Genomic DNA, 26,919 nt, shown 5'->3' with positions numbered 1-26,919 from the left:
CTGCTTTTTTTTCTTCTCTTTTTTTCTTTTTCTTTCAAAGATGCAATAGCTTTGCAGTATGACTTGCTAGTCAGTTCCTTGTTGTTCATGTTCTATGGAACCCTTCACATAGTTGCACACTCGGTTCTCGCAGGTCTTAGGGTGATGCATAAATATTGCTGTAGTAGACACTTCTCAATGAAGCAGTAGTAAAGTCATGTGAAGTAGCATACGTGTTAAAAATGTATCTTAATTCATTAAAGTCTATAATAACATGGCTTTTACAACTTGGAGGTGCTCTCCTCACGGCCAACAAGGTTAGGGTGGCCGTCGTTCATTGGTCGGGTGACAGCGTAGAATGCGACACCTTCAGTCTTGGTTGAGAACTAAAAAAGGTCAATTGATGGTCAAACATTGGGGACAAAAAGACTAACCTGGGCTTTGGATCCAACATGGAAGAAGGCCCAGTCACCGGCAACAAGGTGGTGTGTCTTGCCAGTAGCTTCATCCTATACGAGCTATTAGAATCATGAATGACAGGGAGTTGGTGATAGCTTACGGTGATATCGATTTGGCCCTTGAGGACATATTTGGTCTCCTCATAGTCGTACTCGCCGTATCGTGTAGGTCCAGGGACAACTCTGTAGAAGCCGGTTGTCAAGTAAGGTGTAGAGTGTGAGCTCTGGGACTTGACAGAGTGGAAGTCGGCAATGATTGCGCACTCTCCCTCTGGGATAGGGATGTGCTCATGGCCAGCGCCCTTGATAATTGTGAGAGGAACGATCTTGTTGTTAGACACTGGGCATGTTAGCAAAGGTGCATACGAGGATGCACATCAAACTTACTCTTGAGTAGTGTATATGAAGATTAGATAGAAATTGAGGCAGATGAATGAGATCGTGTCAACTGCTATTTATATACCAGAATAAATACGCGGAGCATTCTCGGCATAGATAATGTTATCAGATCCCCCCCAGGTTCGGCATACGGCTCCGGGTCCGTAGCTCCGTGCGGCTTGAGCTTATTCAGCTTTCACTAACTTGAACAAGGTTTAGTGTCGTCGTCCCCTTGTGGACCGAGACATAACATGATCGGAGCCCCGCGATTCTTGACCGGATTGTTTCGTTCTATTGATAGCGAAATTCAAGAGGTTGGGAATATCCTAGACGTTTTGTTTATCATGAGCCGGACTATCGATTGGCCTTCCCCCGATGACTCTGTGTACCTTTGGAGAGCATCTAAATCTTGCAAGTCATTGCAGCATCTAGAGAATGCTATTTATTTATTTTAACTGTAAGCCGGAGCCCTAGTCTTCTCGATATCTTTAAAATTCTCAACAAAGGATCCATCTAGATCAAAACTCAAAATGTCAAAACAAGGTTTTCCCAGTAACTAACTTTTCTAAAAAAGAACACGTATATTGCTGATAAAAGAAGCGTCTCCCGGGCTGTATGCACAGTAGATGTTTCTTCCCTAGAGAATGCTATAACGTCGTTAAATTCGGCTGATGCGACTTTCATTAGACGTCTCACTAATTCAACTGATTCAAGAGCTTAACTGGTCCCTGTTGTACCGACGCCAGGCTGGAATAGACAGTTGATGTAACGTCCTTCGGCCAATTCACCGATACTGTTAGGGACTCCCCGTTGCCACTCACCGCATCCTTTCACAATACATACTGCACGATTCCATCCCATCTAGCTCACATGATAGTTTGCGGCAAGACGGGAAAACATTATGGCGGCTTTATGTAACTTTCTAGACTGTTTATCACTGCTCAAACTAGCATTTTTCAAGCGACATGCACTACATGTGTAGAAGGTACTCTCCATAGCGATGCGATCAGAATGTTAATTCTTCTTAGCAAGATTTTCTCAACTTTTCTACTTGGGTACATTGACAGCCGTTCCCCCTCTCCGACCTCAGTCCATTCCATCATAATACCTCATGACTTAAACACAAGTGAGATCAGCAGTCTCGGAATCGAAAGTGCATCGGTCGGTGTGGGTGAAGGAAAGCTATGTGTGTTAGTCAGCTGAACTGGGATATATTTGGCTAGTAACTTACGTTGATCAAGCCACCGTCACCCTCGGTGAAGAACTGGTTGGGGGCAGCAATGTACATGCACTCGTAGTCGGTGTTGAGAATGCCGAGGCTGAACTTGACAGAGGACTGGCCATCGATGTTGGCGGGGTCAGCGACGGAGAAGGCCTTGTTGTAGCAAGCAGCAGCTTGGAAACGTTCAGGGTCGGGGTTGTTGGCCATCATGGCCTCGGTGGTCTGGACAGTGAATGCCTCACGACCGGCATCAAAGTTGGAGATGTCGCCGATGAAACCGACGGCGGCCTGGACAGCCTCGTTGACGATGGCAGTGACTGCTGCGGTACCAGCCGCAGTCAGGATAGCCACAGTGACGGGCTCGCGCTTGCTCAGTTGATGCTCCTTAGTGACCGCTCGGCGATGGAGAGTGGTAGTCTGGAGACCAGTGCTCTCGGTAGGGATAGCAGCGCCATTGACAATGGCGGAGCATCCAGCGATGGCAGCGACGAAGGTAGTGAAAGAAGGCATGTTGTTGGTTGGTAGAAACAAAAAAAGTCACAGACTTTGAATGGTTAAAATGGTGGTATTGAAGTGAAGAGTTGAGATGAAAGATAAGAAACGAATTGAGCTGCTGAAGAAAAAAAGCAATAAGTATGAAGAGGACTTGCCCATTTATACACATTTGCCATCTTGGATTCTCTGTGTCACTGATGGTATCGTCATTTCCGGTCTAGATGCAGTTCTGCCTTGTCCATCGGCTCGTCCGAACATGTGAGACAAGTTGTAGACAATTCTCCCCTGCTGAACCAAGCTTGTGATAGATTTAAAGTTATGTCGATACAGCTTGGCAAGAATGAAGTTTTGAAAAGCGACAATAACAGCATAGTATCGAACCTGAGTTATCACAAGGCTCAAACTTGATATCGGCAGGGCTATTGATGGCCGGCTGTTGGTAATAGGTTGCTAGGATCTATCGGCATCGTCCGGTCTTGTCAATCATGTTCACCAATGGTAAATGCCAGACACAGTTCGTGCCCCACTGCTGCCTCCTTGTCTGGTATTCCCGTTGAAACGTGACTTGCTATCCGGGGTGTAACTGAAACCAGGGTTCGAACTCTAAATGCCATTTAGATCAGATGAATGGACTGAATACCGACGTTCTAGGCCTTGTTCTGGCGTGATGCTTGTCACTCGGTTCAATGCATGCAGTCCTTCCTCACGAGCTGTAACCTGATTGTGGAAGTGGGAGAGGGTCAAACACAAGTATGATACGGATACCTTTTTAGAGATTTAAGCTTATGCTTATCGAGCGATAGGCTTCGCCCCTAAAGCTGAACTCTTTCATTCTCCATGGAAACATTCCGCGCTACTGGGCGGTAGAAAGGTTAATCTCCTAAGCCTTAGGGTCTAAAAATGAGTCGTCTAGGAGACCTAGTCTAAGCTGTATAAGCTGATCTACTAATTTTGTCTCTTTTATTTTAAGCGGCCAATGTTTCTGACACCCTGAGGCCGCTTAAGTGGGTTTGCCCCTGCGCGTCCAGCCCAGCCGATCCGGAACTCTTCTCGCGTTTGCAAAATAGAGTTCAGGATACTACCGAAGGAGGTTTCGACCAATTAGAGTCTGAAGCCAAGCCCGGGAAACGCACATTCCGGTATTAACTAACTTCCTGATTAGTTGAACACGAGGCACAAGGCATACTGAAGCTATTTCTGCCAAGCCAAAGTGAATGGTTATGTTGTCCCTCGTCTATTCAATGAAACTAGGGTACCTGTGTGTGACAAGAGTGTCTTGACCTATTGTAGGGTAGGTAGTCTCTACTTTGAGGCAGCCAACAACACTTTTCTTATGGTTGAACATGATGCTAAATTCCATAATCGAAAACATCATACACACATATGTAGTCTTTCGTTGTCATCCTACTTAGCTTGAATGTATTACCTGCACTTTGTTTAACCTTGACGACTCGTTTTAACACGATAGATTCCCCGTGGAGCCCGTAGGACTTCAAAGATGTTTCGAAATACTAGTTCAATTAATATTCAATCATAGGGTAACAGATGACAATCACATGATATCTATCGTCGGTCCGACTCTCATAGCCTTGGCATTAGCGAGCTGAATGGACAGTGTCAAATTTCCCCTGTCGTGAACCAGAATGGTGCAGTTCGTAAAGTGGGATGAAATTTCTAAAATAGCCCGAAACTGAAACCCAAACAACTTGCCACATGCCCAAGACCACGAGGAGTCTATGGCCATTCGTTCGCCTGTCAAGCACTGTCAGTATCCCAGTGACAACTGCAGAAATATCCATCAAGCCATTACAATATTTGTCAACTATCCCTCTTTGAATCGTTCACCTTAGAACACTGTAGCTGTAACATAGATTTCAATTTCTACAATTTTCTTGTGTCTAGCACAGGAATATCGCCTCATCCACCGGTTTTCCACTGTACATGGCAATCACGGTTTGCACTATACGAGGATTGATATTACGCTCGTATAAAGTTGATTATAAATGGAAACCCTGGGCTATATCACAACTTACCTCTGTGGCTTGATTGACTTGACCACTATTTTATTCATACTGTTGCAGTGCTAGGTTTTACTGTCAAGCTCATATCTCTTTTCACATTGGCAATGAGTCGCATCATCACAACTCATCTCGATCAGCGATGTGGAAGTATTGCGTAGTGAATGTCGTGGATCAAATGAATGTACTGCGATTCTGCGGTGCCTTTCTCTCTTTTACTATTGCTCGACTCATGCACAGGTTTCATGTCCAATGACTAAAAGTCTTTAGTTTTTGGCATCATAGATTGAGCGCCTGTATGCGATGCAAATGGGAGACTCTAAAATAGGAATCATTAAGTATGCATTTGACTCTCTCTGCCAATGAAAATTTATAGGCTGCATTGAAAACAATACTATTATACTGAATTTTACATGTACTTTTTCCATTACTTGTGACTGTACTGGCCGTCTCTTGTCACTTTGTTGTAGTGGACCAGCGTTGGCTCCCGAAGATGCCTTTGTTGTAGGGAGACAAGCAAGAGACTTATCCCTTCATATGTAGCCCAAAGAACTACTGGCTACTTCAATACCGAGGTTAAAGAGGGGAGAGTCCATTACAAACACAATTTAAAACGGTAATAAGATGTTGTTGGCTGCCCTGGTGGAGCGGCCACCGTTACCCCAGGTTGAATTGCCTCGGCGCCGAGCGGAGACATCAACTGCAGGGTCTGGCCTTGGAAACATTGCGACGTGCAATAAAGTCTTTGGACATATGTTCAATAATATCTGAACTTGGAGGGGCTCTGTTGATACGCTGTGTGGCCGGTTGTATGTCTGTATCCATAATGACGATCGGGTAAGAGTCAATAGCCCTATAGGCAGCTGTCTACTCATCAGTGCCACTGATATCACGCTCAATAAACGTATATGAGTATCCGTGTCATCTTGACTAATGGCGGTAGTAGATTATAGGAAGGGATGAAAGTGGCTGAATCGCGAGCTAGCAGGTATTTGCGTGCAATATCAAGTGTGAATCATTCAACATAGACTTGGATCAATCCTCAGTCAATGCGCTAGGTACTCGGCCACAAAGACAGGTCGGCCAATTCCGATTGATTGGCATGCCCATATTATGATTAAGAATGCCGTTTCCCCGCAATACATTTTGCTGGATTATCTGTGTCTTTGCCATATTGTTGTGTCAACAGCTAACAAGTTGACTATTTCTCTTGGCATAAGGATGCGAGGCCAATCACGGCGAGTCAAAGTCCGTTTGGCGAGAGCTATTGACAATAAGCTGACGTCAAATCTGACATTGCTGACATTGCGCAACAGCTATAAGAAGCCCGATTGTTGGCTTGGTCTTGTTTCACTCTGTATCTGTTACTGCTCATGTTATAGTCAATCCACTAGATTCAAAGTTATCAAAATGGCCATCACTGATAGAATCCACCCTGTCTACACCCTCTGGTTTCTCTGGGTAGATCCTGTCCTGACCCTGATAGGAATGTGGGTTAATTTCTTTGACCACAACCTCGCCATGCAGGCATTCTTCATCGATTACCCACTCGACACGCACTTTGCACCTTACCTGTACCAGATCGGCGGCATGGGCACGTCGTATCTGATCCTTCAGTGCACCTTGTTGCGTTATTCCCACGACGTCAATATTTGGAAGATGTTCCAGGGTTGCCTTTTGCCGGCTGATTTTACCATGTTCACGGCTATCTACCTTGGTCTTAAGATGGAGGGAAATCTTGCTTTTTCAAGTTGGAGATGGGAAGATTGGTTCAGTGTTGTGGTCACAGGCATCTGCACGGTTTTGCGCTTCGGCTTTGTCCTTGGCGTCGGAGTCAGGGATACTAATGGCAGGGCCAAGAAGGCTTAGTGAGTGGCCAAGATGAAATTATCCGGTAGGGCTGATGAGGCTCAAGATGCGATGCGGCAGTGGCTTGCGGGATCTCCAATGCGAAGAGTTCAGCTTGAGGCTCTGTTTCGACGATACACAGTCTTTGTTTGGTTGCTATGCAGGTTGACAATAGTTATTACGTCTTTGGCAAATTTTGCAGATCCCGTGCTGAGTTTATGTCTCCACAATTGTACGAGATTTTCACAACAAGAAACGACGGATTGATCAGTATCAGTCAATGCTCAATGGGAAAGCAGATATTTTCTCTCTCATTACCAGGGGGGACCCATCGGCCAACTCTTATTACTACCTAAAGCAGTATAAGCTCCAACTCGCGTGTCCAACATCGGCTCCGAATGTAGCCGAACATTCATTGCATGACCAACATAGTTTCACTTTTATACCAAAGCATGGCACGACTGGTCTCCTCATTACCTACAATTTACATCCCACAAGATGGACGGCCGTTAAGTTTCTGCCTGGTAATCCCTGCTGGGACCAAAAAATGGGGATTTCTCACTTGTTTCCGGGGATGATATCGGCCCTTTACCCAGAATCGCGGGGGTCAGAGCGGTCCCGTGACATACTCGTTCTCCGGAAAATAGCATGTTGACAGGGCGGATGAGGTCGTACTCAGGCCCGTATCCTTCCGTGATGGTCGGGATTGTGGAGTTTTGGAACGCAGTCATCTGCCTCTTGTTGATAACGGGCCGATGTTGAAAACATTCGGCCAACCATTGACATATCCAAATGAGATAAAAGTGGTGACGAGCATATCCCCACGAAAACCTGTCCATGGGGATGTTAAGGTTGATTTGTGGGCTTGCGTTGCAGTTGGGTCCATCCTATCTGAAAGCTTTTTTTCTTTTCTTTTCGGTTGTGCAGTCGTTCACTGAGAATAACGATTTGTTGATACTAAGTAATTCACCAATTTTATATTTGTGCGTTGTCTTAAGTATATTAATTGAATAATTCCATGTGCGTCATGTCATGCGCAAGCCTATTAATGAGACGAATAACAACCTAGAGAAACGCTCAGCCTTAGGGTAGTCCAATATTCAAGCCATAATTCATCGTCATTCAGAGATTTTCAGCCAAGAGATGCGGCTGAATCATGACAAGAAACCAGGGGCTTAGTGCTAGCATCAAGCGGGCGCCTTTTAATTAAGAGGCTAGCCTGCCACGAGTTAACAACTTGGCACGGGAATAATCGTGAAGCCATTGTTGAGGTCTACATATCACGATATCTGAACGAGTGGCAGTCATACCATTGTAAAAAAAAAAAAACTTAATCAGAGCTTGGACTCTTCACAACTCATGCACTAAGCACCTCATTACGAACTGGGTATCCCAGCAGTGGTGAGGCAATATCCAACAGACGACCACCAGGGTGACGCTCAACCGGCTTTCTCGATGAACCTGGCAGACTGGCGGGTAAACGGCTTCCCTGGTGACGTAAAGACTCGCACTTGGAAGCTTTCTAGAAGGGGAACAACGTAAACCCGCCTCTAGTGCCTGCAGATCTCTGCCGGGAACTGCAATAGTGGATGTCTAGAAATGAGTGAAGCACTGTTTGATTGGGAGTTTCCGCCGGTCCGAGAACAAGGCAGCAAATCATTCCTTCTAATTGAATGGTTCGATGGTAATCGACAATCGCCTTCCGAGTCAGCTAACTTGTCAATAGGCGTCACATTCCTGTTAGACCGTTACAACGTCTGTTGATCGCGCAAATGATGCCCAACTGCCAACCAGACGACAAAGACAAGCTCCACCCAAATCGGTTCAGACGGCATCTCTCGATGGAGCCTTGCCGGCCAGTCTCTCGGTGCTACCGACACCACAATCCCTCAACGTTATGGGGTTTGCATTTGCGGTGCCCCATGGCGAAACAAAGCCTGCCCACTCTCCAGAAAAGTCTAATGACAGAGACGGCATCTCCAGATTTGGGGAAGAATTGTGGGCTGGGGAAGGATGAACGCGGGTTGCATGCAGAACCACATATAAAAACCTGGGGCTCCAGATCACCATGTCTCCAGGAATGAACCACGACTCTGGTGTTTCTTACTCACATGCAACACCTTCCTACACACTTTTTTCTTTTTTAATCAGACTCGCTTGAGGATATAAAACATTATTCATCATGGCGCAGAGTCGACAGAACTCGATGGCCACGGTCGATCACGAGAAAGACGAGATCAAGAAAGCCATGGGCCACGAGAAGGCTGGAGTTGAGGCTCTCGAGGTCGCTGGCCGTGGTGGTCGCGAAGTTGATGACCTCATTGACGATATGGAGCGCCAGCTTGATGAGGCTGGTGGTCTTGACACTGGATTCTTCCAAATCCAATTCTCCAACCCCAAGCACTTCACATGGCTCCTTGTCGCCTTCGCCTCTATGGGTGGTCTCCTCTCAGGTCTCGACCAGTCTCTTATCAGTGGTGCAAACCTGTTCCTTCCTGATGACCTCGGTCTGAACGAGAGACAGAACAGTCTCGTCAACTCTGGCATGCCCCTTGGTGCTGTCGGTGGTGCGCTTTTGCTCTCCCCTGCAAACGAGTACTTTGGACGAAAGGGTGCCATCATCATCTCTATTATTCTGTACACTATCGGTGCCGCGATCGAGGCTGGTTCAATGAACTTTGGTAAGTTACTCTGACTATCTAAATCTGCTACTTTGTACTGACTGATAAGGCATGATTGTTTCCTCTCGTGTTATCCTGGGTCTCGGTGTCGGTCTCGAGGGTGGTACTGTCCCTGTCTACGTCGCCGAGACTGTTGAGCGAAGGATCCGAGGAAACTTGGTCTCTCTCTACCAATTCAACATCGCCCTTGGTGAGGTTCTCGGATATGCTGTCGGTGCTATGTTCCTCAAGGTTCCTGGCAACTGGCGATACATCCTCGGCTCATCTCTCGTATTCTCCACCATCATGTTCTTTGGTATGCTCTTCCTTCCCGAGAGTCCCCGTTTCCTCATCCACCAGAAGCGCCATCTCGCCGCCTACAAGGTCTGGAAGCGCATCCGTGGTATCGAGGACCGCGAGTCACGAGAGGAGTTCTACGTCATGAGTGCCTCCGTCATCCAGGAAGAGAACGCTGTTGTCGAGGGAGCGAAGAACCGCCGATTCCCCTGGATGGACCTCTTCACTGAGCCCCGAGCTCGTCGCGCTCTTGTCTACTCCAACATTATGATCCTTCTTGGTCAACTCACTGGTGTCAACGCTATCATGTACTACATGTCTGTTCTCATGAACCAGATTGGTTTCAACAAGGAGGAGGCCAACTACATGTCTCTTGTCGGTGGTGGATCTCTCTTGATTGGTACCATTCCTGCCATCTTCCTCATGGAACGATTCGGTCGTCGTTTCTGGGCTATCACCATGCTTCCCGGTTTCTTCATCGGCCTGGTTCTTATCGGTATCAGCTACCAGTTCGACGTCACCACTCAGCTCATGACTGTAGAGGGTCTTTACCTGACTGGTCTTATCCTCTACATGGGTTTCTTCGGTTCTTACGCTTGTCTCACATGGGTCATTCCCAGTGAGAGTTTCCCAACTCACCTTCGAAGTTACGGAATGACTTCCTCCGACGCTCTCCTCTTCCTCGCATCTTTCATCGTCACCTACAACTTCTCTGCCATGCAGGAGGCTATGGGCAAGACTGGCCTGGCTCTCGGCTTTTATGGTGGCATTGCTTTCGTTGGTGAGATCTACCAGATCTTCTTCATGCCCGAGACCAAGAACAAGACTCTTGAAGAGATCGATGTTGTCTTTTCACGACCCACCATGGATATTGTGAGGGAGAACTGGGCTGGTGTCAAGGAGACTACTTATGACCTTTGCACTGGCAAGTGGCACAAGGTCTTTGTTGAGCAGGCCATGACAGACCCCAAGGATCAGGTCCAGATCTCTCACGCTTAGGAGACCATGACATAAGATGAGGAGTAAAGAAGTGGAGTTTGATTAACGATCATGATATCCAAGAGTAAATAGTTACTAGTAATGAGAAATCTCCAATGTTCAGATAAATGTTCTACCAAACTATGTGTGCATTTAGGCTTCGATTATACCTGTATATTCTCTAATATTTGGGTCCAAGGATGGCAAGTATAAATAAGCAGTTGTATGAAGCTCAAGCCGCGGCCCAATTAGAGGGAACAAAACAACTATAAGACGTAGGAAGGATGATGAGAAAAGGGAAGGAGGCTAATTAAAAGCTCTGTCTTACGTATGTAGCAACGAAGTTCGTTTTTTACCACGTCAGTGATCAAGGGTCCTACCCATCAGTTTACTCGTCCACTTGATCATATGTATAGGTGTCTCGCTCTTCCAGTTGCGCCTTGAATAGGCTCCGAGGTTCGACTCTTTTACCCGACTCAATGAAAGTTGCGTTCCCTTTAGTTTCATGGCCATTTCCTCCGCAACCCACGCACCAGTTGATGCCAAGTGGCGGTGATTCAAAGTCGCTATTCCCATCGAGGTTCCACCCAACACCTCCATTGATAGACCACCCATGACCTGAGCCTTTAATACCCCGATCTACAAATAAAGTCTGCACGGAGCTATCTTCCACCAATAATCCATGCGCCCATCGCTGATGTGGATATATAGTTTGAACATCAGATTTAGTCTTGTGCCGCAGAACAGCGTTTGGACCAGGTGTCAAGGATCCTGTGCCGACAGTAAAACATCTTGCCGATGGTATTCCAACTTGCGAACAGTCTTGTATCAAGACCTGAGAGCCTTGTATTAAAATATCAAAAGGAAGAGCAGCTCCTTGAATATCTTGATCGCGGTTCATCGTGCAGTTCTGAATAGTGATGCGAGAGGCATCTTGGTCAACCTGAAAGAACTTGTTGAACCCTTTCAGGGATAATGCACTGGCCCAGCTGTCAAGAGTCCAAGATGGAAAGTAGACAGCAGCGGAGTTACAGGTTTTGTCGTTAAGTGGTGCACCAGAACACGTGTCAGGGACTTCAATCCCAAAATCCTGTATGCCAATCTCACTGTTTTCGTAAGGAGGAGTATATACTAATAGTTCAGGTTGAGCATAGTTTGAGTCAAGATTATCCGTCAAGGGAATCCTCAAAGTGATATTTGTGCCAGAGACGCTGCTGATCTGGTTGGGTGACAGTATTCTCTTGTCCACCTGCTGCAGGTTAGTTGTTGGTTGCCAACGAGATAGGAATATTACTTACTGGTAACCATGTTTGTTGAGCATCATTTCGGACGAGACCGTCCATTCCGTTGGCTCTGATCCACGCTTCCGTGGCATTTCGCGAGACATAAACCAGCTGGTCAACAGCGAAACCAGCGCTGCTGATAACATCCACAGAAGAGGAGCCGATGGGCAGATACTGATTGGTAATGTTCGATCTGAACCCATAGCGGGGTCTTGTATTATTTGCAGGTGTGCCGAGAGTGAATACTGGCTGAGACGGACGATCTTGCAACACCAATACTGTCTTGGTCTCTCCGGCTCCAGCGACAACCACTCCACTGGTGACATTGATGCCTGCAGTGATAGGCCATCTGCCTTCAGGAAGAATAACAGCCCCACCACCTGAAGCTGCGATGCTATCAATAGCCTCTTGTATCAATGGCTTGACATCATCAATACTACTATTGAAAGTCATCGTGATGTTGGCACTGGGTTCGTTCGGCAGTATTATTGCCGAGTTATGGTACCCAGAAAAGCTAAAATCAGGAAATACATCTCCGCGATCGCTTACAATTGTCGTCCAGTCAAACGAGTGATGCTGTCTCTTGGCCAAACCGAAGTATGTACCACAGGTTACAACGACAATGACAAAACAGCCCACGACAATAAAAATGGCACAGCGAGAGAAACACTGGCGAGGAAGAGGCATCGGGAAAAAAGAGTCCGTAAAAGGAAAGATATCGGTCCTAGAATCGTAGAGTCTGCTCCTTTGTGTGGGTGCAAGGTATTATATAACCCTTGTGCAGGTCGTGCCAGCCAGTATGAGAGGCGAGAAACGGAATGCTTAATTGGGACGAGACAAGAGGCTAGAACAGGCGAGACAATGCCAGTGTGAGTTTTACACCGACGAATAACCACTAAAGGAAATTGTGACTTAACTCACGAAGGTGGGTTGCAAGGTTTACTCTTGACACGGCTCTGGAATGTTCGTCCGGATATGGCTGAGCTAGACACTATCAGTCTGGGGTGGCATTGTTCGGTAGGCGCCGCCAAGCGAGATAGCAGCTATTGTTTTTGAGGAAACAAATATTAGCAGGTGAGCACCTTGGGTAGGTAGCTTCTCAGCAGTGCCTTTCTGCGTGCGTGAGTAAGGTTACTTGTTCAAACTTTACCTACGATGACTCTTAGTTATGGAGTGAGGGGCGAAGTAAGTATTAGACTTTAGAAATCCTGAATAAACATCAAATAGTTTATCACCTTACATGTAGCCTGATCGTTGCTCGGTAAGAGGTTTCCGGGCATTGTAGTTTACTTGGCGAAGGATTTAAGTACCGCATGCGACAGTCTTTATTCATACCTGAGCTACTTCCGAGAAATGCTTAAATCAGGTTTGCCAAGAAGAGGAGATGACCCAAAGGTCTGGACCGTGAATCTTACGCTGGGACAGTAGTTGTTCGCCATCACTACATTCTCAGTAAAGCCAATCCTACACATGATGAGTTACTCTCGGCGGCTGAGAGAAAGGAGAAAGAGGCCAACGAGCAAATCTGGCGAGATCTAGGCTGTAGATATGTATTAGATATTATTTGGATACTATTTGGATATTATTTGGATATTATCTATGTCTAGTATTCTAATACTTAAGCAGCCTACTCAACTTCAACACGCTCATCTCTCAGACGAGCACGTTCTGGTTTAGTGAGGCCTCCAGTATCTTGATTCATTGACGGGACCACCTCTCCTCTTTCAGCAGCATCAAGTGCATCTGTCACGATCTTCTTGTCTACCTCTCCACTTCCAGGCGCAGCAGTAGGAGGAGCTGCTGATGAGGCTGTGACTCCAGACACGCCCCATACCTGGCTTCCCAGATTTGTAGCAACTTTTGTAAAAATAATAACGCTCATAAAAGGCGAAACGCATTTGTTGATAAGATATCCAATGAGAAGTTTATGTCCTCGCTTGCGCAATACAGGCTCGAGGAGGATTGAACAAAAGAACCATAGTGACGGTAGTTGGCCAACGACCAGCATAGGGACCAGCTTGAGAGCTGTGATGTGACGGACACAGCTAGCAATGAATAGTGCGGTGTTGAGAATACGGTAGTACACAAGGCTCAGGCGGATAACCTCGATAGAGGCAGCAATTCGAGTGATGGGAATCATCTTCTCGCCAGCAAGGTAAAAATAATTGTTAAAGTAGGCATTAGAGCCCCATCGACGCCGTTGACTCAGGTAGTGGAAGAGGGATTGCGGAGCTACCGTTTCGCTAACGGCATCAGGGACAAACAGTGTTCGGAGATGTTTGCCCTGGGAGAGCATGGAGTAGGTAAGCCTTCGGTCAGTACCCTTTATCGAGTTAGTGTATGTGAAGCAAGGCGTTAGGAGGAAGTTGACTTACGAGATATTGGACTTGGTGATGGATGACCAGCTCACCAGTCACAGGCTCAGAGTACTTGCGAATTGCACCAGCCATTTCTGGTCTAACGGCCATCATGGTGATACAACCAGGCAGACAAGTGACTTTCCCAACAAAGCCTTCAGCTCGCCTTCTAACATATTGTCCAAAGGTGTACTAGAAATATGGTTAGCAAAGGTATCTGTACTCGTTCCAAATCTGTACATACCTGAAACTGTTGATAGAGATTCCAGAAGGACCACTCATAGCCTGGTTCTAGCTCAACTAGCACAAGACCACAGGCGGCGATAGCATCCTTGTCCCGCGCAAGAGCATTAGCTAGGAGCGCAACAGCACCCTTGTAAATAGTCGAATCAGCGTCTGTGCAAAACACCATATCGAACCCATTAAACTCCTCGCCCTTGGTCAACTCGGGCAGAATCTCATCCCACATCTCCTTCCGTAGAAGTTGTGTGTATAGTGGAGAATTTTCACGAGGGTAGTTGAAGAGATCGTGGCAAAGGACAAGAGAGTCCTTTTTACCAGCGTTCTTGACCTTCTCAATGACAATGACAGGGACGTCTTCCATGAAGCCAGCGAGGATGTTCAAGACACCCTTCTTCCATTTCAGAGACACATACGGGCGCTGAAACTCGCGGACCATGCGAATCATATGTGATCGCACGTCGCGAGGCTTCCCATCTAAAATGACAACCATTACCTGGCGGTGAGGTTCGACGCCGTTATCCCGTAGGGAGAAGATCGTCTTGACAATTTGCTCCTCGCTCTCGGAGTAGGCAGGGATAAGAGAAAGAATCCACCGTCGGGTGACAGGCCCGGGTGGGTAGAACTTCTCGTAGATGGCACGGTAGATCATCCCCGTAGGTGATAAAATAGCCGACAAGAAGTCTTTACTTTTGACAAATAAAACGACAATAAAGACAAGTTTGCTCTTCTTTCCAAAGAAAGCAGTGATAGCCATGCAGATGTTGATAATGACGACCAGGCCCATAAACGCCACTCTTTGGTTGAATAGATCTTTTTTGGAGAGGATCCGCGCAGGATCGACAGGGTCCTCAATCTCAGGGTAGCCGCATGTCTCGACAGTGCTGTTGGCATGCATGGGTGTGACTTGTACAGGCTTTTCAGTAACTGACACCGTAGGGGCAGCTTTCTTAGGGTCTTTCTCAAGGGGACAAATGTTGTCATCATCATCTTCGATGGTGACTGCATGAAGGGGATTGCGTGCAGGTGCGGCTTTGAGGTTGAACAAAGGAGTGATGTTTTCTGTGTGTGAGGGGAAGAGGGGCTCATCGATGATCTTGGGTGGTAAGGGGGGCAAGGGGTTCTCGATATGGAGAGTAGAGAAATCTTTGAGTGGCTCAGGTTCGTCATTACCAACGACTGTCTCAGCTGTCGACGAGAAGGAAGCATTTTGCCAAGATCTGTGACGGTCGAATCGTGGTTGTTCATCTTCTTGAATAGTAGAAGAGTTGATGGTCTTCTTCAAGTCGGCAAAGTCATTACCGAAGTAGGCCTTCTTAGCCTCGAAAGAGGACAAGGCACTCCTGGGCCGCATGTTTAAAGCTTCCATGGTAGAAGATTGTCTCGGACAGACTAATGAATGTAAGACAAACGACTCAAGACTTGAGGGGAAGGGAGGGGAAAGAAGGACAACCCAAGATCGAGGTCTTCAAAAGCAACAAAGTCATTAAAAAATATTTGATGATCGCAATGTTTGAAGCCCGATGTATCGAGCCTTTATCACGTTCAAACATCGCCTGCCAAATTCCAGTTCCTTGTTCTAGCAGTTGGCCGACACGGTCTTTTTCGCTTCCCACTTGTCTCCTATATTCTAGCCAGTCATCCCCCACTCACACATGATGATCATCACCGTAGATAGAAATCTGTAGGAAAATTTGATTCATCGTCGAGAAAGACCCAGAATTGCTCATCACTTGCTGCGCGTAAGTTGAAGAGTTGGAGGGGAGTCTGCATTCCTGTGGCTGTCCGGAATGGGCTTGTCGTCCCGTGTGCCATCCCGTTTGCTATCCACCGACTAGAGAGCTCGGTTAACGAATATTTGGGGCAGGAATGGAGTTGGTCGTAACCGAGTCTTGGGATTATTGGTTGTTGAGGTCTTGCATGGTCTGTGTCCATGTCCGGGCTTCACTCTTTTCTTTGGTGTGGGAAATACTCCGAGATAGTGTCGGTATGTGAAGAACTCGGAAATTTTCATTAATGAATGCCGGGAAGGAAAAGGCGCTTGAGTTGAGATCTATCTCGGAGAATACAAAGATCTATTCTGACTCAGAGGTGGTTGAATCATGTGTGCTGTAGGAGTGTAGACGCTGAAGGTGCTCTTTGTTCCTATTTCCTGGTTCATACTCAGATCACCAGGCCCAAGTCTTGGCAACATGTCCCAACAATCTGGAACCGACCTGGAGCACATGGCAAAAAGCACCCAGACCCTGCATCATACGAGCAACCGTGTCGATCACATAACCGAGCTCAACCTGGACCCAGCTTTGCCATGTATGATCAGCAGGCACGGTTTGAATGAAACCCACAAACGCTTGGCTAATCCCCGTTTGCTGTTCTCATCCACCTTCCACGACAAACTGATTGATCAGTTCGGTTAGGTATGTGATAAGTGGCTGACCCATCCCCAGAAAGAGCATGCCCTGCGTTGCACTGGTCCGTCATTTGGTAGGGGAACGATAAGAACGGTCTATGCTGGGTCCATGATGTAGATCTATATTGGTTAAAGAGTGTTATAGATCTTGGCAGGCGATTTAAGGCACAGTCAGTGTTGGTACTGATCCACATATCATGCCATATAGAGGTCATTGAGTCCTAGGCGTTAGCTCGCTTAAATTGAATTTGGATGTTTATGGTCTAGCTGCTGTTAAGTTTGTTTTAATTCATGACCTGTCGTGATGACGATACTACATGTTAATCGTTCCCATGGGATTTAATGCAAGAACAGAGTAGTGGTATTGTCAATCGGCAAATCGAGATACCATGACATGGAAATCTCTGATCTTGCATCCACTTTGCAGGCGACTTGTCAAAGCATCACGCCTCCCATACTTTAAATTCTTGCACCGGGGAACCATTCAACACGAAAGGAATAATATATGTGGAATTTCACCCTATAGCTGCAGATCATCCCGTGTGGTTAGCGCCACCAGAACCGGCATGTAACAGGATTGGATAGGCAAGTCTCAGACCACATTCCTTAAACCTCTTGTGTCTATCACCGGCGGGCGTCCGTGCCTGCCCGAATAGCGATTGCCACCCGCAATAGAGTAGCGTAGCAATGGCTACGGGAGGCACCGCACGTATGTGTGAGTTCCAATATGCTTACCCCATATGGAGACTATCTAATATCCAGTCAATACGTTCTAACTACACCATGAGCGTAGCATACACTACTGAGCCTAGACCTTTGACAAGGAACCTTTCTATTGAAAGACGCGGATTACGCTTTTGCTTAGTATCAAGATGAATAGCGACAAACTTGAAGAGAATTCTTGCCATTGTTCTCAGTATCGAGACATCCTCTATAAGAAGATCGGGTTGAGCACGGTAACGTTGATCTCATCACTCACTCATCTCATCTCATCTCATCTCATCTCAACACAATCACTTTTCAAACACACCATCTTCACCCTTCTCATTCTTCAATATGCCTTTCTCTGCCAGCTTTGTTCAGCGACTTGCCCCTCACAGGGTCCTTCCCAGTGAGGCCAAACGTCAAGCAACCAAGACGTCACCCACCAAGACTGGCATCACACCCACTGAAGCTACTCCCCTTGTTGCAGTGATCGGCGTAGGTTTCGTGGGTACAGGTCTCGTGGACTCTTTCTCTTCCAAGTATGAGGTCATGGGCTTTGATATTAGCGAGAACCGACTTGATTTCCTGCGGGGAGAGTTCAGTGCTCGACCTAATGTCTCTTTCACATCGAATGAGTCTGATCTTTCCAAGGCTACTCATTTCCTCATCTCTGTTCCTACCCTTCTTCGATCTGACAAAACAATTGATCTGTCTTACCTACGAAGTGCTCTGCTTAGAGTAGAGCAGTGGGCCCGTCCTGGTTGCACTGTCGTTATTGAGAGCTCAGTGTCTGTCGGACTGACTCGTCAGCTTCTTGGTCCCCTTGCAAAGACCAAAAGACTCTTCTCTGGAATGTCCCCTGAGGTAAGCTTGACCACTGATTCTGTCCCACCATAAGTATATGCTAACATACAAAAGCGCATTGACCCTGGCCGAACTGAACCTCCCATGCGATCCATCCCCAAGGTCGTCTCTGGTCTTGATGATGTCATCCCCGGATCTCTGGATGCCGTTGTCCGCCTCTATGGCCGAGTCTTTGACAGCATTATCCCTGTCTCCAAGCCTGAAGTTGCTGAAATGTGCAAGCTCTACGAGAACTGTCAACGAATGATGTGTATTGCCTTTGCAAATGAGATGGCCGATGCTTGTCAGGGTCTTGGCATAAACCCGTTTGAGGTTTCTGAAGCTGCTGCTACCAAGCCTTTCGGCTATATGCCCTACACCCCTAGTCTCGGTGTCGGTGGACATTGCATCCCTGTCAACCCATACTACCTCCTCTCTAACTGCGAGTTCCCTCTCCTAGAAGCCTGTGCAGACAAGATGAACAAGCGACCTGCCAACATGGCAAAGCGGATTGTCAACGAACTCATGGGAGGCGGAAGACTTCAGCGCCGCGACTCCGGCATTGATATGACAAAGAGGGTCCTCGTTGTTGGCATGGGCTTCAAGGCTGGACAAGACCATCTTGTTAACTCACCTGGCCTACAATTGGCCAAGGAATTGCAAAAGCTCGAGGTCGATGTTCACTTTGCGGATTCCTTGGTCAAGCAGGCTGCTGTACCAGATATTCCACGATTGGACGATGCCGACTGGGTTAAGGAGGAGCTTGAGCAATTTGACATGATTGTCGTGAGCTTCAGACAATGGGGCATGGACTTCAGTGTCTTGGACCAGGTCACCGATGTTCCTGTCCAGATGTGGTGCCAATAGCAACTTCAAAGGAAAGCAAGGGAAAGGCGTTATGGGTGTTGTTCTCATTTCAAGTTATCCATTGGTTTACGAAGCTTCATCACAGTATTACTCCACAGTATACACATAATATAGTAAACAAAGAGCAGTTAATCAGTTTTCCATCATTCTCCGCCCTACGTCACATCGGTCTTCAAATACCCAACTCTTTTCTGCGTTGTTAGGGCTGTGGCATATTTTCGCACCGAATAATGGGACAGCGCGATGACTAAAAGTTTTGTTGGTCAACTTGAAAGTCAATGGAACATTGGGTCTTTGTCAGTTGCAACGTGGCAGACGCCTATGACGAGTCCACCAAGCCATTTTCTTGTCAGCAAAGGTCGCCATGAGCACGCGAGCAGTTACCTAGATCGGCCACCGCAAGATGCCGCCATGAAGCCAAGAGACAGCCAAGACTTCGATCCTGAGGGGGTGGGATGGAGACACCCAAGACACCATAAGCACGCCAAGAGAGTACAACACAGATTTGCCAAGTGTTCAGCTTTCACGATGGTTCCTGCCAAGAGACACCAACTGCAGGAGTTTATACAACGGCAGTTTCTATCAAGTGACGGTATATCGGACCATCGGTAGTGAATGAAACTACATGGTCATGACAGTAGTCAAAAAGCTTGATCGCCGTATCTGGGGTATAATAATTGGTTGAACGAAGAGCTCAATTGAAAGAAATATCGTACAAAGACTTCGATGCCAACACCATACTATCTAACAATAGTCTGGTCCAGAGTTTCGTTAAGAATGAGAGTTTTTTTTTTTTAGTTTTTTTTTTTTTAGTTTTTTTTCAGTACCTAAGAAGAGAAGAAATAAAAAATTTCATTTGAATAATTAAGATGCGAATAAATAACTGACCTTCACTTCAATGTTTCGGTGGGCTGTTTAGTTGACAATCTGATCGTTCGCGACAGGAATGGTCGATGTAAATCACGAAGGCACGATATTTCAGTTAAAGAGTGTAATCTCTGTCAATTAAGTCATAAGACAAGGGTACTATAAGCAAATCCAACCAGGTATTCTATGCAATCAAATCCACTCCTCTATTTTTCATCCCATTTCTATTGAAAAGTCCAGACAATAAAATGGTATCAAGTCCAACAATAGGTATCATAAGTGAGGGTGCTTTTAGAAGTGAGGGGCGTTGAGAGCAAGAGCCATAAGACATCCACCGATAAGACCGGCGATGGGGATGGTCATGATCCAGGAGAAGACGAGAAGGAAAACTCGCTTCCAGTTGACAGCCTTGATGCTGCCGTTGCAGAGACCGACACCAACGGTGGCACCAGTGATACACATGGAGGTGGAGACGGGGAGCTTGTACTGAGAGAAGACGAGGACAGTGATGGCAGCACCCATCTCCATGGAGGAACCACGACTGGGAGAGTGGTAGGTGATCTTGTTACCCATAACTATTGAGAGTTAGTAATGTTTCAGTGAGAGGAATGTGTTGTGAGACTTACCCTTCATGATGTTGTAACCATAGGTGATGAAACCGATGCAGATCATAGCGGCGACAACACCAATCTGCCACAAAGGAACCTCGGCCTTCTTCTCGGCAGGTCGGCTAGTGGACCAAGCAGCGTACATACCAGCCCAGACACCGACAGCGTTACCGACATCGTTGGCACCGTGAGCGAAAGAAGCAGTGCAAGCAGTGATGATCTGAACGAAAGAGTACAGGTACTCAACCTCGTTGGGGTACTTGGGAGCATGCTCGTAGACGCGGGCCATACGGCGACCTTCGGGAGTGGCCTCAATACCCATCTGGGCAGTATGAATGTCGTAGTGAGCACCGTAGAGGAAAGCGACGACGATCTGGGCGGGAATGCGCTTGAGAACGGCGATCAAGTTGTGAGTCTCGTGGATAGAACCGGCACCAATGGGGTTGGCGTGGAGAGTTCGCATGGCCCAGCCAAGAGGTCCCTTACCCTTGCGGAGGTTGGAGTGGTGGATCTCCTCAGCATCCTTGACCATTCGCTGATAGTCCTCCTGGGTAGACTCAGACAGGTTGAGGTGTCGTTTCTCGTTGTTCTCGGAGCTGGCGGCAGTAGCGGGGGCAATCTCATCGTCGCTGGCCTTCTTGGGGTTGTGCTCCTCAGTCTCGTGAGAGACGACCTCCATGTCAGAACCGTGTTGGACAACAGCGTAGTTGGGGACACGGGCGTTCTCGGCATCAGGAGGAGCGGGGCGGCTGAAGAGAAGAGGTCCTCTCCAGGCATCCCACCAGCGGAGGGTGTAGTCCTTCTTGATGACAACAGCGTGGACGAAGGGGACGAAGAAGATGGCAGACATGAAGAAGAGACCCCAGCCGACACCGAGAGTGAGAGCGGCGATGTACCAAGCAGGCTTCTCAGTGAGACCGAGACGGGGAGATCCCTTGTACACAATGGAGAGTGTGCAGACGGTACCAGCAATGAGGAAGAAGAAGGGAGAGGTCCAGACAGCCCACTGGACGGGGTTCTTGCGGACATGCACGACATACTTGACAAGCAAGAAGATGACGGAAGCAAAGACACCGGCAATGGTAGGAGCCATACCGAGACCAGCAAAGATGGCACCGAGACCCTGACCACCGTTCCAGCCCCATTGAACCTGGCTAGCACCAACGGTAGCGATACCGACACCAGCGAGCGAAGAGATGAGAGAGTATGTAGACGAGACGTGGGCGTTGTGCTTTGTGCACCACATAACCCATGTGGAAGCACCGGCGGAGGCACAGGCGAAGGCGAGAAGCTGGACACCGGCGTTGTCGCGGAAGGCTTCCATGGGGATGATACCGTTCTTGATGGTCGAGGCGGTTCGGGCGCCGACGGTCAGGGCGCCGAGCATTTCGAAGATGCAGCAAAGCACCATGGCTCCGCGGTATGTGACGGAGCGGGAGGAGACACTGGTAGCCCAGGCGTTGGCGACATCGTCTGTAGATTGTGTCAGTTACTGTTGGTATTTGGTGGTGGGGATGGAGTCAATGGAAGAGGAATGGAAGACATACTGGCACCATTGTTGTAGGCCTCAAGCAGAGCAAAGCAACTGCCAATGGCAAAGACGTAAGTGTAAGCCTCGAGAACCATTGTGACGAGTGGCTTCGGTTTAGAGAAGGGAGGAGAGAAAAAGGCAGCGAGAGAGAGAGCTACGTTGTAGTAATAATACTACTGTAGCTTGCCTTGTGTGTTTTGATGAGGGGAGAAGGAATTGGAATGGAATGCTCTAGAGAAGAGAGAGGGGAAAAGTTTCAGAGTTTGAGGACTGCAAGGCTTTAAATGAAAACTGCCACAAAGTCAATGGCGACACAACACGGGCGAAAAAAAAGGTTCGAGTGAGTAAAAGCTTAGGTTTGGCATCATGCAGTCATGGGTGTCCCGGTCCCATCCATGCCTGGTAGAGTATCCAGCTAGCTAAACAGAACTAAAGGATTGCCCCCCACCAGGTCCAGAAGCCCAAAGTGCTAGAGTGTCTTGCCTGTATGCGTTCCGTGTGTTCGGTGAGACGATATGGCTACCGATTGCTATCGATGCAGTCATTCTAGGCACTCTGGGCACTCAATGGGTGTCCACACCAGAAACACTGGCTAAGAGGGTGTGGGTGGATTATGCGGCGGTAGTACGGGGAGACTAACAATTAAGCATATCCCTCCCTATGAGCATCTTTCTCTCCCCCACGTGCGAGATCTACGCAACACGCCTGAGACATTTGATTGGTTGCATCGGCCAGCTGTTCTTTTCGAGACGTGAAAAAACAAGGATCGGAGCTACGCCACATAAAGAAACCATGCAGCAAAAGTTCGACGACAGCGGGACAAGAAATTCGGGTCGATTCGCCAAGGGGACCTGATCTCTCGGCGAAGCAGAGAGTCGCGTGCCTCTAATCCTGACTTGTGATGGGCTGGACGACAATCAATGCACACGACGGGGTCCTACTGCAGATGATTTTTAGGCATTGGATCCAGAGTATTAGGCTTATTTACAAGGTAAAGTCTATGCTTAATCTGGTGTCTCTTCCATCTGTCCACATTTCTTTACGATGGTTGACTGAGCACGTGCGTGGTTGTAAGCACTTCATTCAGCTTCACAATTTCCACTTCCAGTATAGGGCATGAACATATTGTAATTGTCAAGCACCATTGAACCGTTTCTTTACCCGCGCAAATACATACCCGTTGCAAAGGGAACGTCTGGCGCCTCCTTCCTTCTTGGCATTGTCATTCCATCTTCTCTCTAACAGGTTCTTTTGGAGCTCAGCTCAGCTCACAGGTTGATTCACACAAGACATTCCCCAATGGTAAAAAACAAAAACCCCACCGTCGGTCTCTTATTCAGGTTAGTCTATCCCGAACGATGGACTTGTCTGGATCCAGACTTTGGTCCCGGTTCAGAGGTTCTCGTTCTGTTACCAGTGGGTAGTGTCGATATCCATCCATACCCATGTCCATAAACTAAACTCTTCCCCTTCCCCCGCGAAAGGATTGACCACATGGGGAAATGGAGTCATCTCACTGGACAATGGACCCCGGACGCTAACATCTGCGCTATCTTTTTTTATCTGCACTATCAACATTGGGGGTCGTGCTTTGTCTCGACTTTATTGCTGAATGTTGATCCAACGTCTGGCTATTCTTCTCGTTTGAGCATGTCGACCCAATTCAGTTATCGGATCACTTCCGAATTGTTAGGCCATGTCCGTACATCGATGATGCCTGGAGAAGCTGTCAATATGCGTCAAATGACTGCTGCATCGAAGAAAATGATCTGGAAAAAAGCAATATAGATCACCTCACCATGTCACATTGGGAGACCGAGATTGACATTTCAGTGTTTTAATTGATCTACAATTCGCTAGCTCAGTAGATAACTCCCTTCATATAGTTTCCCGTCTCAACCTTGGCGACAAGGGACTCACTCTCCGATCCATACCGAAACCCAGACATTGAAACGTTTGTGATTTCATTTCGCCTCTCGTCCGTGATAATCCATTGCCACTTTGTCTTTTCACGACACCATCGCCAAGCGTTGCCAAGCTGCGCATACCGAATACCAAGAAGGCACAATCCGAGATACCCGTTCAGCCCTGGTCTAGACGAACGCCTTCCCCGACGGGTTCGACCCGTCCGTCAGCTTGTGCGCGTGCGTTTGATGCGCGCAATCGTCTTGGCCGTTCCTTGCGCCCACGGGCACTCGACGCGCGCACTAGATTGGGTGCAGCACTTTAATTAATCTACCACACCAGCGGGTCTGCACGATACCCTTTATTTCTGACATCCAAAAGGTGACCTGAGCTTATCCGTTTCGCGGTATGTCCGTAATAAAGCAGCCTTTGGCAGATGATCGCCAGCCAACCGTATCCACCCCGTTGGCGATTGCAGGTGCTAGGAGGCGTTTTTCTCTCGCTGAGACTGGGAGTTTGACTGGTAGATCCCTGCAGCATGTTTCGCCTGCAGGACCGACAGTATGGGACTACTGCGTTCTCGAAGACTTGCCGCTTGTTGCCGGGTTATGAAGGCTGATGTATGGTGGATGATGGATGAACGTGTGGGTAGGATGCTGGCTAATATCACAGCTGCTTATCGTTTCCCATAATCGATCTTTGCCACTTTAACTTATCAGAATCAGGATTACGATGATGTGAATAGTCATGTGGCGAAGAGAATAATTCAAGATGAGATCATGGCTGTTGATAGCTTTTGATAAACATTCTGCTCTGATGGAACAACCATGACGGTGACGACCACAGAATAACGTAGCTACTTGATACGAAATGTAAACTATTATTAAGGATCTCGAGTTCCATCTCCTGGATCATTTTATAACTTGTTACCCTAAATCGACTAGATATTACTTCTTGAACATCAGACGCAAGATTACCCTACATCGAAGCTCATGAGGCCACATCTATTCCCAAACTAGACTAACCTCTGTTGAGCAGCTGGACGACTTTGAGAAAGTTCTCCAATTGGCTGTGTACATTTTCCAGGACAAGATGACCGGCTGGCCGATCGATCAATGAAGAGCTTTGGGCAAGCATTAACTTTCTGCACCAAACTTTAAATGAGGACACTTGTCTCCTTGTGGACACCGTTTAAGGACAGCGGCTGTTATCGCGGTGTCGTTTACGATTACCTCGTATTGGCCACAGACTTTAATATCGAACATCCAGAAACGCCCATCCTGCTCTACGGGCTTGCTTTCTAGGCCATTCTTATTGCTTCTTCCTGTTTCCCACCTTATTTGAAACCCATTCATCTTCTTAACAACTATGCAGAAGTCTCCTTCTATATAAAGTCTGTGTACCATAAGGTTCGGGGCTTGTGTGATGAGTCGCCCGTTCTGCAAATTACTTTAACAAAGCGGGTCCATGCGACGGTACATATCGATATCAACTGTATTAATGCCAATCTACAGCTCAGAATTACACCAGAAACTCTTTGATAGACGCCACGACTTCATCAGGTGCCTGCTCGGGAATATAATGCCCCGAATCAACACTGTGCCCCTGCACCGAGACGCCATCCTCCGTCACTTCCTTCCACTCCTTGATAGCATCGAAGCACTTCTCAATAACTCCATGCTTTCCCCAAAGGATAAGCAAAGGGCTCTTAATCTTCTTCCCGTTCTTCAAATCTTCACGCGCCTCCTCTAGATCCAGTGTCGCACTGGCACGATAATCGTTACACATGCCATGTACGGTATCGTAATCTTCCAGGCTCTTCGCATAGATGTTGAAGCAATCGGGCTCAAATATGGCCACTCCATCACCTTGTCGACCACCCATAAACATTTTGGCCAACTCTCTGGGCTTCGCTGTGATGAGTGTCTCAGGAAGCGGCTCCTTCTGAATGAGAAAGAACCAGTGGAAATATGCGATTGCAAAGTCGAAATCTGTCTTTGTGTACATGGCAAGCGTGGGGCATATATCTAGCAAAATGAACTTGCGGATGCGATCAGGGTAGTCGACAGCAAGTTTATGAGCGACTCTTGCACCGCGGTCGTGCGCGCAGACGAAGAACGAGCCGCTGTGGCCGAGAGCGTCCATGACATCGATGCAGTCTCGGGCCATGGCACTTTTGGCATAAGATGCAACGCCGGCTGGCTTGGAAGACTTTCCGTAGCCGCGAATGTCGATGAGGACGATGTTGTACTTGTCAGCTATTTGGGGGACGACGCGGTGCCAAATGTGGAGGGTTTGAGGGAAGCCGTGAATCAAAAGAAGAGCTGGCTTGGATGAGGAGGCATCGCCGCTTTTGAGCCCGTTGATTGTGACGTTTGGGTCAGACTTTGTCTGAATTGTAAATGGTTGGAAATTATTAAACATTTTGAATGCTATTCGTGTGTTGTTGGATGGATGAAAAGAGGGCTTTCCTGAGAATACTGAAATTATGGGATTATATATCACGAAGCGCCCTTCGTTAGACAAGCTTGTCTGAGTAATTTGTTTTCTGTGGTATTGTAACTGCGGAGAGTATCTATGCCGTCATCGTTCTAGTCAATCCATCTCTGGCTAGAAGCGGTATTTTGTTCTGCCGAGCATGTCACAACGTAAACGGCCTAGAGCATCGTTCAATGGCAACGTAGGATATCAGGTATCAGTTTGAGTTACGCCAAATCGAACAAGAAGACAAACTTTGCAGTCGGCGACGATGGTGGTTTCCCGACGGTTTGTGATACATGGACCGAAATGTTTGAGCGGACATTTCTTTGTCCGCCGATCATTGATCGGACAAGTGGAGTCAAGCCGGACTCTCAATGTCCGGTTTCTCCTCACTAGCCATTGTCGATAGTACAGCTTCATAAAGCTCAAAGCAGCCTTGCATTTTGATAGAAACATCTTTAACAAAAACTTTCCCTACATCTTTTTCTT

At 47.4% G+C, this 26,919-nt stretch overlaps 10 protein-coding genes across 10 annotated transcripts; 3 read left to right on the top strand and 7 right to left on the bottom strand.

Annotated features, from left to right (window-relative positions):
* Positions 1–260: 260 nt before the first annotated feature.
* On the bottom strand, positions 261–921 carry FGSG_03165 (uncharacterized protein; the record flags this gene model as incomplete). The annotated part of the gene is made up of 4 exons (XM_011324299.1): positions 261–365; positions 414–488; positions 539–763; positions 901–921. 4 exons carry the CDS (start codon positions 919–921, stop codon positions 261–263), a joined length of 426 nt encoding a protein of 141 aa, XP_011322601.1.
* Positions 922–1,266: 345 nt separating this feature from the next.
* On the bottom strand, positions 1,267–2,547 carry FGSG_03166 (uncharacterized protein; the record flags this gene model as incomplete). Its single annotated transcript, XM_011324298.1, has 3 exons — positions 1,267–1,311; positions 1,659–1,676; positions 2,047–2,547. The coding sequence occupies 3 exons, from the start codon at positions 2,545–2,547 to the stop codon at positions 1,267–1,269; spliced, it is 564 nt and encodes a 187-aa protein (XP_011322600.1).
* Positions 2,548–5,960: 3,413 nt separating this feature from the next.
* On the top strand, positions 5,961–6,419 carry FGSG_03167 (uncharacterized protein; the record flags this gene model as incomplete). Its single annotated transcript, XM_011324297.1, has 1 exon — positions 5,961–6,419. The coding sequence occupies one exon, from the start codon at positions 5,961–5,963 to the stop codon at positions 6,417–6,419; it is 459 nt and encodes a 152-aa protein (XP_011322599.1).
* A 488-nt stretch (positions 6,420–6,907) lies between these two features.
* FGSG_12499 (uncharacterized protein) lies at positions 6,908–7,237 on the bottom strand (the record flags this gene model as incomplete). Its single annotated transcript, XM_011324296.1, has 1 exon — positions 6,908–7,237. The coding sequence occupies one exon, from the start codon at positions 7,235–7,237 to the stop codon at positions 6,908–6,910; it is 330 nt and encodes a 109-aa protein (XP_011322598.1).
* A 1,343-nt stretch (positions 7,238–8,580) lies between these two features.
* FGSG_03168 (uncharacterized protein) lies at positions 8,581–10,354 on the top strand (the record flags this gene model as incomplete). Its single annotated transcript, XM_011324295.1, has 2 exons — positions 8,581–9,079; positions 9,129–10,354. 2 exons carry the CDS (start codon positions 8,581–8,583, stop codon positions 10,352–10,354), a joined length of 1,725 nt encoding a protein of 574 aa, XP_011322597.1.
* Positions 10,355–10,721: 367 nt separating this feature from the next.
* On the bottom strand, positions 10,722–12,303 carry FGSG_03169 (uncharacterized protein; the record flags this gene model as incomplete). The annotated part of the gene is made up of 2 exons (XM_011324294.1): positions 10,722–11,582; positions 11,632–12,303. 2 exons carry the CDS (start codon positions 12,301–12,303, stop codon positions 10,722–10,724), a joined length of 1,533 nt encoding a protein of 510 aa, XP_011322596.1.
* A 940-nt stretch (positions 12,304–13,243) lies between these two features.
* Positions 13,244–15,567, bottom strand: FGSG_03170 (uncharacterized protein; the record flags this gene model as incomplete). The annotated part of the gene is made up of 3 exons (XM_011324293.1): positions 13,244–13,939; positions 13,992–14,165; positions 14,218–15,567. 3 exons carry the CDS (start codon positions 15,565–15,567, stop codon positions 13,244–13,246), a joined length of 2,220 nt encoding a protein of 739 aa, XP_011322595.1.
* Positions 15,568–17,679: 2,112 nt separating this feature from the next.
* Positions 17,680–19,108, top strand: FGSG_03171 (uncharacterized protein; the record flags this gene model as incomplete). Its single annotated transcript, XM_011324292.1, has 2 exons — positions 17,680–18,192; positions 18,247–19,108. The coding sequence occupies 2 exons, from the start codon at positions 17,680–17,682 to the stop codon at positions 19,036–19,038; spliced, it is 1,305 nt and encodes a 434-aa protein (XP_011322594.1). The 3' UTR covers positions 19,039–19,108.
* A 1,088-nt stretch (positions 19,109–20,196) lies between these two features.
* On the bottom strand, positions 20,197–22,139 carry FGSG_03172 (uncharacterized protein; the record flags this gene model as incomplete). Its single annotated transcript, XM_011324291.1, has 3 exons — positions 20,197–20,480; positions 20,532–21,986; positions 22,061–22,139. The coding sequence occupies 3 exons, from the start codon at positions 22,137–22,139 to the stop codon at positions 20,197–20,199; spliced, it is 1,818 nt and encodes a 605-aa protein (XP_011322593.1).
* A 3,293-nt stretch (positions 22,140–25,432) lies between these two features.
* On the bottom strand, positions 25,433–26,406 carry FGSG_03173 (uncharacterized protein). The gene has a single exon (XM_011324290.1). The coding sequence runs from the start codon at positions 26,371–26,373 to the stop codon at positions 25,471–25,473; it is 903 nt and encodes a 300-aa protein (XP_011322592.1). The 5' UTR covers positions 26,374–26,406; the 3' UTR covers positions 25,433–25,470.
* Positions 26,407–26,919: the final 513 nt, after the last annotated feature.

The sequence above is a fragment of the Fusarium graminearum genome, chromosome 2, assembly GCF_000240135.3.
Source record: "Fusarium graminearum PH-1 chromosome 2, whole genome shotgun sequence".
Lineage (NCBI taxonomy): Eukaryota > Fungi > Ascomycota > Sordariomycetes > Hypocreales > Nectriaceae > Fusarium > Fusarium graminearum.
The sequence above is the reverse complement of the archived record's forward strand: the minus strand, read 5'-3'. Positions and strand labels throughout refer to the sequence as shown.